Source organism: Halichoerus grypus, chromosome 6 (genome assembly GCF_964656455.1).
Source record: "Halichoerus grypus chromosome 6, mHalGry1.hap1.1, whole genome shotgun sequence".
Lineage (NCBI taxonomy): Eukaryota > Metazoa > Chordata > Mammalia > Carnivora > Phocidae > Halichoerus > Halichoerus grypus.
This window is the reverse complement of record NC_135717.1, coordinates 89,035,014-89,047,151: the sequence shown is the minus strand read 5'-3', so window position 1 is coordinate 89,047,151 and position 12,138 is coordinate 89,035,014. Positions and strand designations below refer to the sequence as shown.

Sequence of the window (12,138 nt, the reverse complement as noted above, 5' to 3'; positions counted from 1 at the left end):
TTTGGACTTAATTATATCAGGGAAGCAAAGAAGAGAAGAGGGCTACTCCAGGTAATGGAACACTAACATACTTTGGAGGAAATAAGAGACTAGACTAAGACACTGGCAAGAATTTAAAAAGAAAAAAACATGGTAAGACAAATCCCAAAAAGGTAATTTTAAAAATGAAATGAAAATATAACTTCCAGAATGCCATAAAATAGATTAATATAAGTACTGATATATGGAAAACACTAACTGAGGATTAGAAAAGGGTTAATAATTAATTCTAGAGCTGCAGCTCCAGGAAGAACACAGAAGAAGTACACAGTATGAAAGCAAATTTCAGACCTGTAATAAAGGAAGACTTTCTTCCTAACTCACCACTTCCTAAGATTACCACCTAGAGCTAAATATTAATTATGCAAGAATAGAAATCCTTACTTCTTGTCTTTTCTTAAGATCTTCTTTGGCTGCTCCAAAGCGTTTGGTTAACCTGGCTATCTTGGCCTAAAAAAAAAAAAAAGAAAGCAAAAATGAAACAGAAATCAAGTAACATTATGGTATTAAAAAGGAACTCACGCATATATTACAAGAAACCCACAAATAAAAGGACCCTGAGATCACCAACAGCAAAGAAAATAAGGCAAGCTGATTATAAAATATATATTTGGAAAATACAGAAAATCATAATGGAAACTAAAATGACCTTTGAACTCAATACCCAGAGGTAAAGACTCTTAATTTTAGAAGGTTAGCTTTTTCCCTCCTAGAATTCACAGACCAAGACATTTCTGGGTATGTATAACTGTGGGGATTTTTGTTGTTGTTATTTTTTAATATGTTGTAACCACACAATTTTCTGAGAATTCTGAACTAAACACATCTGTAAGTCATAAAAGATCCAATGCCATGGCTTATGGATGTATGTATAATATACTGAATCATTATTTATACACTCTGTTTCCCAGTGGAAATGTTCAGTGTTTCTCAATGTACTGCTATAGCCAAATAATGCAATTAACAATATTGTTCTTTCAGATTATTTCCTTGGGTAGCACTCACATAGATGTAACTTCTAAGACAGAATATATTTTTAAAGCTCTTGTCTAAATGATTCTTATTTAAATGCTAATTTATATCTAAATTATCTAATAATTATCAAATATCTAAATGACAATTTTTCAGAAAGGCTTTGCTAATTTTACATTCAACAGCAGTGTATATGTGTGCTCATTTAATATTACTCTTTAAAACATTTACTTTCATGTTAATTTTAATAATCTGTCAAAAATGTTACCTTGCTACTATTAACATTTCAGTGAAATTATTTTATTAATCATTTGTACTGCTATATAAACTGATTAATCACATATTTGCCCAAATACATATTCACAGAAACTTTAAGGAAAAAAAAAACAGAAAAGAAAAAAAAAATCTCATTACTACATGATTTATTTTGTATTTAAGTCTTTTACTAAAGTACAGATGTAATACTCAACTGTTTTTGTTGCTGTTAACTGCTGCTGCCAGTTTTAAGTTTTTGTTTTTATTTATTTTTTGAGAGAGAGAGAGAGAGCATGAGCACATGTGCAAGCAGAGGGAGGAGTAGAGGGAAAAAACAAACTCCCCGCTGAGCGCAAATCCTGACACTGGGGCTGGATCTCACAACTCTTGAGATCATGACCTGAGCTGAAATCAAGACTGAGCCACCCAGGCACCCCACTGCTGCTGTCATTTTATGTTAAATATATTTTCAAGAAATTTAAATTAAACTTCTGAACGTGTTCAGGAGGCCCGCCTAAGGAGGAATTCCTCCAGAAAAATTTTTTTCATTTTAATTTTTAATTTTAATTTAATTTTAATTTAATTTTAATTTTTTAATACCAAGAAAATGGTATTATTTACTTTTAAAGTTTCTTTCAGAAAGTAGTCACTTCTGAAGGAGACCCGAAACCTAAGAAAGTATTTAAGTCCACTGTCAGAGCCTATGCAATCGATCACATATGACCCTGAGGACAAAGATTTTCCTTAGGACTTGAGTATTTATGCATATTTATTAATACCAAAGACATACAGCATAATTTTATATTCTTAATATGGATTTACCTTCCTGTGATTAAAATATTTCAAATAATTTTTTTCAAGAAAGCTATATGGGAAGGTGTTTTCTGTACCACAATTTATGCAAGAATGTCTTTCATTCTTGAGTCTATGTGGTGGGTATTCTGTAAGTTGCATAGTTTGTAGAGTATTATTATACTACTTTTACTTAAATTAAAAAATCATTTTGTATATAATGTATATGGGGAAAGGTCTAGAAGGAATAAATACCAAAATTAAAAAGTGGTTACGTCTAAAGGCTAGAACTGGCAGGCAGTGAGGGAGAATGTAAAGAGGACTTCATTTTCAAGTCATACGCAGCTGTAATATTTAAATGCTTTTTAAAAAGAATTTTATCACTTAAAAAATTAAACTATTAGCAGAGAAATAAAATCAAAATCTGGACACTGACTCACTGTCTGCCATTTAATATTATTTAAAAAAAAAGAAATCAAAGACCAGCTTTTTTGTTATTTTAATCTAGGAAATTGTGCAATTTTTTAAAATTATAATTCAAAATATCTGTCATAATGTGTCTAAGATTAGGTCTCTTTTGGGAAGTATTACATGAGATTTTTAAGAAACTATATAAACAAGTCACTTTTTTAGTCTAGGAAAGTCATATTCTATTATTATGTCTTTACTACTTTTATTTCTTTGTTTCTTCCTTAGGCATATCTACCATTTCTTGTATAATGGCATAAGGGTAGCTATTTAAATATAAGTCACATAAATTGTTGAGATTTGGACACATTGAGCCTTATTTAGCAAGCTAGGCAAACCAGGGATTTCCTTGCTCATGTACCAAGGAACCTCTTAGGAAATAATCATCTGAGAAAAGAGCTAATCATGTATTAAGTCTCACTTAAAATATTAGCATTCAAAAAAAGCTACTGAATAAATGGACACATATATCCGTTATTCAAAACTGTCTCTTGGATTAGGCAGCCACAGATTTACTTGTTGGGGGGGTGGCTATTTTCAGTTAAAACTACTTAGGACAGCATTTTATAAATTATAACCAATGAAATATTGTATTCCAGGGTGTGTTGACAGCTTTTCCATTTCCATAAAAAAATCCACTTGAAATTTTGAGTATTCTGAATCTGTACAATAATTTGAAAGGAATCAAGTCTTCCTATCTAGGAACATGTTACATTTACAGTTGAACCTGTTGACTCAGATTTTCTTTTTCTGTCCTTTTTCTTCACAACGGTCTTGAAATTTTCTTTTTGGTTTATTCTTAACTACTTATTCATTTTTAAATATCTACCAAATGTACAACCTTTATCTCATATTTTCTCATTGTTTATTGTTGATATATAGAAAAACTACTAGAAAGTTCTTCCTCAATCAGGTAGTTTCTAAATTTACTACTTTTTCAACAGTTTGCCAAGTTAATTCTATTGTGTTCCCAATCATTACTCTTAATTTCTTTTTCCTGTCATTATTTTATTGCTAAGACTGCCATCAAAACTCTAAATAGCAGCATAGATAATAGACATCTTTGTCCTAGTCGCAACTTCAACAGAAATACTTCCATGATCCACTAGTAAATATGATATGGGTTATAATCTGAACAGAGTTCCTTATAATTTTAGGCTTTCTACTTCCTTACTAAATAAAATGGACATAATAGGTATAAAGTTGTATATAATAATGTCCTCTTACTTAAAGAATCTCCTCTGGATCTTTGTCTCCTTTTTGAATCCTTATGTAGCTTATTTGTACTCATTATTTATAAATAAAAAATTAATCTATTTTTAAAGTCTTCACAAAAGAATAAGGTTTTGTCTTCATTGCTCAATATTCAAAAAGGGTTGGGTTTTTTACATTTTATTAATTTATTAACTCTTTCTGCCTTCTGGGAGTTTAGTTTGTAATTGTTTTTTCCTAGCACAGGACATGAACACATAATGTTCTGTTTTCCTGTTTAGTAGTAATGAATTTAAAATTGTAAAATTCCCTTTGAATACTGCTGTGTCTTTCACTTACAGGTTTCGATATGTAGTACTTTAATTACATTTCTGATCTAAAGAGTGGAGAATTGGGGCGCCTGGGTGGCTCAGTTGGTTAAGCAACTGCCTTCGGCTCAGGTCATGATCCTGGAGTCCCAGGATCGAGTCCCATATTGGGCTCCCTGCTGAGCAGGGAGTCTACCTCTCCCTCTGACCCTCCCCCCTCTCGCGCTCTCTCAAATAAATAAAATCTTAAAAAAAAAATAAAGAGCGGAGAATTTCCATTTTTACTTCCTCTTTGCAATTATCTGGAAGTATGTTTGGGGGGGTGGTTATGGTCTGGGAGGGGTAGAAAAGCTAAATATTTGTTGATAATTTCTATTTTTATTACACATTTGCTACTGACTCCACAGCAAATGACAACTATCTGCATTTTAAGACTTTCTTCTAAGTTACTATAATGCTCATCTTGACAGAGCATCAAAGATATATAAATCTAAAAATTATACGACATTTTACACTTAAAAAATAATTAAAATCGGGGTGCCTGGGCGGCTCAGTTGGTTAAGCGGCTGCCTTCAGCTCGGGTCATGACCCCAGGGTCCTGGGATCGAGCCCCACATCGGGCTCCCTGCTCAGCAGGAAGCCTGCTTCTCCCTCTCCCACTCCCCCTGCTCGTGTTCCTCTCTCGCTGTGTCTCTCTCTGTCAAATAAATAAATAAATAAAATCTTTAAAAAAAAATAATAATAATAATTAAAATCAAGGAAATAACTGTTGAGATTTACTTTACCATCTGACATCTCTGAAAAAGCAAAAATACACAAAACTTTTTCATGATTCAGGAAGCAACCAATCCCTCAGGCACCTGGGTGGCTCAGTCGGTTAAGTGTCTGCCTTCAGCTCAGGTCATGATCCAGGGATCCCTGGATATCGGAGGTCCCTGGATATCGCACTCCCTGCTCAGTGGGGAATCTGCTTTCCCTCTCCCTCTGCCCCTCCCCCCACTCTCTCTTTCTCTGTCAATTAAATAAATAAAAAATCTTAAAAAAAAAAAAGCAACAACCCTAAAAAAATATACAAGATATCCCAATGCTGAAAATTATTTTCAGCTCTTATAAAATATGTTTAGTACACAGAAAAGGATTTAATAATTTAAAATAGGCTTTAGTAAAAGGATGTGGACAAAAGTCATATCACACAACAAACCAATTATTAAAACCTTAAAAATTATTTTAAATAATCCCAAAGTAGCCCATTTTAAAAATATATAAGAATGACAATATGAAAATCAATAAAAATCTACTTTCCTATATCTAGAGAAATTTATATCTTAAAAATTTTAGCAGAAAAGAGAACTTCATGAACTTTCCTCTAAAGTCTACATGATTCAATTCTATTCTCTCACCAAATTTTTCAATGTATAGTAAATTTTTATACTACTGCAAAAGGATCATGAGTCTCTTAAAAGTATTTTTTCTAATAACTGCTGTGTTTAAAAAAAGAAGGCACTAATATTAAAATTTGTTATTATATTAATTTATTCCTTACAGCAAAATATCTGAACCCAATTTATGTATTTGTTTTTAAATGTTTTAACTTTGAATTTTATTGAACTCAATATTAGATTTTGCCGAAGTCAGTCAGATATAATAAATGAATATACATATGCTAATCAGGGATATGTACTCATCAACTGCTATGGAATGAGATATAGAAAATATATATGGTCGTATTTTCAAAACATTTGCTGTCAGCTGTAACTAAGAAACAGTAAATAATTTAGCAAAGTATGTAATTATTTGCGGAACTATGTGATATATAAGCTTTAAATACTGGAGAACTCGAAAGTAATCATAATAAAGATACTGGAACAGAGTGGTATCACCAAAAATGGCTGAGTAGGGAACTTCAGGGTTCAGTCCCTTCCCAAAAGCAACCAATGAGCTGACATGCACTGTTAGAATCAACTTTTGCACAACTCTGGAATCTATTCAAAAACTCAGAACAGTGGGGTGTGTGGGTGGCTCAGTTGGTGTCCAAATCCTAATCTCAGCTCACATTTTGTTCTCAGGGTTATGAGTTCAAGCCCCATGATGGGCTCTACACTGGGTGTGTAGCCTACTTAAAAAAACTCAGAACAGCCAACGGAAGACTTAGGGAAGAATAAAGCTGCTACTTTGCAGTAAGCGAGCACTATGGTCTTTTAGGTTGTCCATTCATTATTCCCCACACCCAGATTAGCAGTGGCTGTGAAGATGACAGTTAGAATGCCTGGTACAGGCTTCTAGTGCCACAGGAAGCATATGGACCTTATTTTCACTGGCAACTTAAGGATCAGCACACAGGCCAGCCTTTGTTTCACACAACTCAAGTAATTCCAAGGCTGGGGTAGCATCACAGACTGCTTTTCCTAAAAAGATTTGAAGGCACAGGTATTGGCACAGCAGTCTGGGGCAAAGAACTACAATTTGGACAAGCAATAAATAGAAAAGCCTGGGTAAGAAAAGGTTGGGAAAGGTGACACATGACATAAAAGGGACTCTAAAAGCTCTTGAATTGAGAAAACTATGCAAATGCCCAGGAAAAAAAAAAAAAGCACGAAATGGCCTGAAAAGACCTTAAGCTCTCATTTATGCAAGCAGGAAGTAAAGGATAAGGCAAGTTGGATAGGGCAAGTTGTAAATGGCCTGGTTAATAAGCACTGAAGGAGTGCCCCAACAGAGCCAATCTGCAAAGATTAGGAGAGTATTTTTTTCTTTCTTCCTTTTTTTTTTATGCTCCATTTAACTGTCAGAACATCACCTGACCACTAAGCTAATGAAACACAAACTTCAGTGGCCACACACAACAAAGAATCTATACTTTCCAAAAACAGTTTAGAAGTCATCAAATAAACAAACAACAAACCACAACAAGAAACATCAACAAGCTCTCGGTAGTGGAGAATAAATCTGATTCCCAGAACTGCCACATTATAATATTCAAAATACTCAAATTTCAACAACAAAAAATTAGGAGGCATACAAAGAAACAATAAATAAGAAAGTATGGGCCATTCACAGAAAGAAAATAATGAAAAGAAAGATAGCTAAGGTATTGGACTTACTAGACAAAGACTTTAAATAAATGGATTAAAAATCTGTTCCTAGAGCTAAAACAATGGACAAAGAACTTACACACACACACACACACACACACACACAAGAAACTGGAAAACAATGTCTCACCAAACAGAATATCAGAGATAGAAGTTGTGTAAAGAAAACATAGAAAATCTAGAGCAGAAAGTATAATAATTGAAATAAAAAATTCAGCAGCAGGGCACCTGGCTGGCTCAGTGGTTAAACATCCGACTCTTGATTTTGGCTCAGGTCATGATCTCAGGATTGTGAGATCGAGCCCTGTATCAGGCTCTGTACTGGGCATGAACCAGCTTAAGTCTCTCTCCCCCTCTCCCACCGCACCTCCCCCACCTCTCTTAAAAAAAAAAAAAAGTTATACATGGATTTTTGACTACACCAGGGGAGGGGGTCAGCACCCAACCCCTGCATTATTCAAGGGTCATTTATATAACACAGACCCATTATATTATATATTATATAGCTCTATATACTTTAGTTTTTTCCTTAGTGATTACTCTGCAAATTACACTTAACATCTTGAATACCTACTTATTTTCAATAGTATACAAATACTTTCAATAGCATACAAATATAATTATTACTTAGCCATAAAAAGGAATGCAGTACTGATACATGCTACGTTGTGTATGAATCTTGAAAATGTTATGCCAAGAGAAAGAAGCCAAACACAAAAAGTCATATATTGGTAGGATTCTGTTCAAAAGAAATATGCAGAATAGGTAAATCAACAGAGACAGAAAGCAGATTAGCAGTTGCCAAGGACTAGGGGAGAGGAAAATGGGGAGTGACTATTTAATGGACATAGGTTTTCTTTTGGGTTCATGAAAATGTTTTGTAACTGGATAGAGATGACAGTCACACAACGTGAATGAACTAAATGCCACTGAATTGTAAACTAAAAGTTATTTTGTTACCTGAATTTTACTTCCATAAAATACTAAATATCAGAACAACACAGAAAGAGACAGGGACTAAACTGAGCTTAGTAAAACTTAAATAGCATGGTAAGGGCAGATCATTATAGGTAACTGAATGGGAGAAATAGTATGAAGTTGAAAGCCTAAAATAAAAATACTATGAACGTTGATACTCTGTAGGACAGTGTAGCAAAGTAGCAGGTATTAGGAAAAGTGGATCAAAAACTAGGAGATCCAGAAATTAAAAATAAAAAATGAATAATGGCACTTGGTTGAGGAATCTGGACTATATGGAAGAGAATGAAACAAACAGTATTTTAGAAAGATGAGTACAATGGTTGGGAAGGACCAGCAAGAACTTAAAAAGTAGAACCAGAGTAATCACATAAAAGGCTATTGCTATAATCAAGGAATTAGAAAAAGAAAATATATTTACAGTACTGTACCTACTGAAAAAAATCCACATGTAAGTGGACCTGTGCCTTGCGAAAAGTGAGAGGAAGCAAAAGATAGACTTTAATAAGAAATAAAACAGTCATAATTTGGCAACCCACTGTATATGTGAAATGATTGAGAGAAATCAATTTCCAAGAACTCAAAAACTATCAATGAGAAGAAAAATGGGAAGATAGTGCTTAAAGATTTTTCTAAGAATTCAAGAATTACAAGTAAGAGGAACAATGGCATGGGGGATTTATTTGTGAAGAAGAGACTGGATTGGCATTTAAAGGATTCAGATTCTGAGGCTACCAAGAAATATATCAAAGTGAAATATCAAAGTAAAAAGTTTATTAAGTGTTAAGAGATTTGGACTTGCATGTTACATGAGAATATGGAAGTCAAAGTCTCAGATTTTCAAAACACAAAATGAGAAACAATTAATGAAATCACTCTTTTTAACTCATCAAACATTTTAAAATTCTAATTCAAAATTCTCAACAGTATTAGTAAAATAAAGTTTAATAATTAAACAACACTATCACTATTAGAAAGACCTGCTAAAGGTAAAAAAGAGGACTAGTAATGTCCTAAATGGTACATTACAAAATTACTACAAAGATATTATTTAGGTATTATTAAAAAGTCTCACTTCAAACAAAATTAACAATATGAAACCAAGAAAATAACTTCTAGGCTAAGAAATATATAAATTCTAGTCACTTTTGGTTGCAATTTGCTTTATAACTAGAAAACAGTGAGACCTTATTTTCATGGACCACTTTTCCCTCATTTGTAAAGTAAGGCTCTATAAGTGGTTTGCAAACTCAGCATCTGTAGACTAGGCTCATATTTCAGGTAGCCTAATAGAAACCACACATTTACTTATGACAGAATGAATGTACTGATAAAAATTTCCAGTTTCTTAGCCTTGGAATAAAATGATTTACTACAGCATATTATCATGCGTTCATTTCAGTCATTTAGAAGCTCTGGCACTATATGTGTATGTATAGTTATATTTAACAAAAAATGAAAAGTAGTGATTATTAACAAATACAAATTAACAAACTAATATCTTCACATCATAAGATCCACAGCAGGAAGTGGGTTAATATAAAAAGAATCACTTATAATAAATATTATTTGGTACTTATGACATGCTAGAAAATACCAGCCTTTCTTCAGTGACTAAGGCTCTATTATGGGCTGAACTATATGAAAAGTTCATATATTGAAGTCTGAACCCCAAGTATTCTCAGAATGTGATTCAATTTGGAAATAGTGTCTTTACAAATGTAATTAGTTAAGATGAGGTTATACTGGAGTAGGGTGGGCCCCAATCCAATATGACTGGTATCTTTGTAAAAAGGGGAAATCTGGGCGTGCGCGCGCACACACACACGTATAGTGCCATATGAAGACAAAGCAGTAGATGCTTCCACAAGACAAGGAATGGCCAAGACTGTCAGTAAACCATCAGAAGCTAGAGGAGACACATGGGAAAGTTTCCTTCTTACAGACTTCAAATAGAACCAATCTTTCCAACACCTTCGTCTTAGACTTTTAGCCTCCAGAACTATGAGACAGTACTTCCCTGTTGTTTAAGCTACCAGCTTATGGTACTTTTTTTATGACAGCCCTAGCAAACTAATCGTGACTCCTTCTACTTCTAATATTTAGAAGTTAAATGTAATTTATTATCAACTTTGAAAATGTATCCCCAAAAATAAGTAATAAAAATAATGACACATGGGTATACAATTCAAATCAGTATACGAACCTGTAGTTCAGTAATAACTGTTTTATGCCTCTTGTTACATTCAATCTTTTCCACTCGTGTTTTCAATTCTGCCAAAGTCTTATCAAATACAGCACATTGTAGTGCACACAATTTTTCTTCCAGCAACCACTGTACAACCTAAGGAGATATATATTTCTTTGTTACAGTCAAAGAAGGCATTTCAGCAAGCAGCAAAGAGTAAATATTCTTAAGGACTAATAAGACAGTACCAACATATTGATTAGTTTAATGAGAAAACAAGCTGGCATTCATAACACAGTATCTGCTGAAAGCCTCTACTTCTACATATATGTCTACTATGATAGAATTATACTAAAAACAGAAAATTTCATAAATAATTTTATATTCAAGTTTTAATATTTATTTCTCATACCTTCTACTGTGATTCAAAGGAAACTAGTTAAAGGATCAGTTTTTAAAATTTCTAATCTGTTGCAAATGATATTTTTGTGAGACACTAAGAATATCACTGCACTATGAAATTTCTATAAAATACTTCTAAATGCTGGGGCGCCTGGGTGGCTCAGTCGTTAAGCGTCTGCCTTTGGCTCAGGTCATGATCCCAGCCAGGGTCCTGAGATAGAGCCCCGTATCGGGCTCCCTGCTCCACAGGAAGACTGTTTTTCCCTCTCCACTCCCCCGCCTGTATTCCCTCTCGCTGTGTCTGTCTCTGTCAAATAAATAAATAAAATCTTAAAAAAAAAAAAATTTCTAAATGCCTACTTACAATTTACATTATTTATCTTATTATGGATCTATAACAAATAGAATACATGGTACATGTCCACAGTCCATACTTGAGTAACACTGTTCCAGAGGAATACATTCTGAGTACACACAGGAGTTAAAAAACTCACATACCTATCTTCATATTTATAACAGCTCTATAAAAAGGACTAAATAAACATTATTACCTCCATATGACAAATAAAAAAAGCTGGGAAAGAAAAATGACACTTTTTTATTGCCTAATTAATTGCCTTTTTCTAATGTATTTATACTGTATCTTAGTGGAATAATCTAAAACCTAGATTATTTATAATTTCATTATTAAATCTATAAGACCTTAAAAAATTAATTTCACTCGCCTTTCATATTCCTCTTAAAAAGGCATCTGCCATACACATCTGTTAACACATTTTGAAAAATATATTAAATACTACATATTTTCAATATTTCTAACTCTAGTTTAATAGATATAGGCAGATGTTTCCAAAGTCTGTATTTTAAATACTCCCCTTCCCTAGTCATCCTAAAGCCCTGTCCCTACTATTTTTAATAGTAAGCCTAAACAACATAACAAAGATTTACAATGTAGGAACTTACAATCATGAAACCAGCTTATAATAAAGATTAAAATGTTAACATATTAAAAAAAAGTTAAAATACAAGACTCTAATATTTCCATGGAATAAAGTTCAATATAAAAGAAAAAATAAAATCTGAAAACTCTTTTAAAAAGAATCAGAAAGTTCTAAAAATTAAATTATTAAGAATAATAAGCTCGCCCACTTCCTTCAAGTTCTCCCTATGAAAAACCTAAATATGTCAGTAAAATACAGAATAATGTCAAAAACCTAGAAGAACAAAGATGGTCAGTTTTTTATTTAATATGGTTTTTAACTTATAATTTGTAACACCTTTTGTAGCTTCTGGTTAATATCTCCTTTGGCTGTAATCTTCACTTGAAATTCTGCTTCATATTCTTCTTCCATGTATCGACGACGTTTGGACTGTACATTGTCCATATCCTCTGATTTAGAACGTTTTCTTCTGGAAAATTCACCTGAGGATA

The 12,138-nt window shown here is 33.0% G+C and overlaps 1 protein-coding gene across 7 annotated transcripts in view; it reads right to left on the bottom strand.

The window, feature by feature from the left end:
* Positions 1-12,138, bottom strand: part of ATF7IP (activating transcription factor 7 interacting protein) — a 132,840-nt gene that overhangs the window by 55,380 nt on the left and 65,322 nt on the right. For all 7 annotated transcript variants that reach the window (XM_078075637.1, XM_078075635.1, XM_078075636.1 and 4 more), the window contains exons 4-6: positions 11,984-12,129; positions 10,323-10,460; positions 424-489 (exon numbers count right to left, since the gene is read on the bottom strand). In XM_078075637.1, the coding sequence (XP_077931763.1) occupies positions 424-489; positions 10,323-10,460; positions 11,984-12,129 (350 nt within the window). The remainder of the gene's footprint in view (positions 1-423; positions 490-10,322; positions 10,461-11,983; positions 12,130-12,138) is intronic.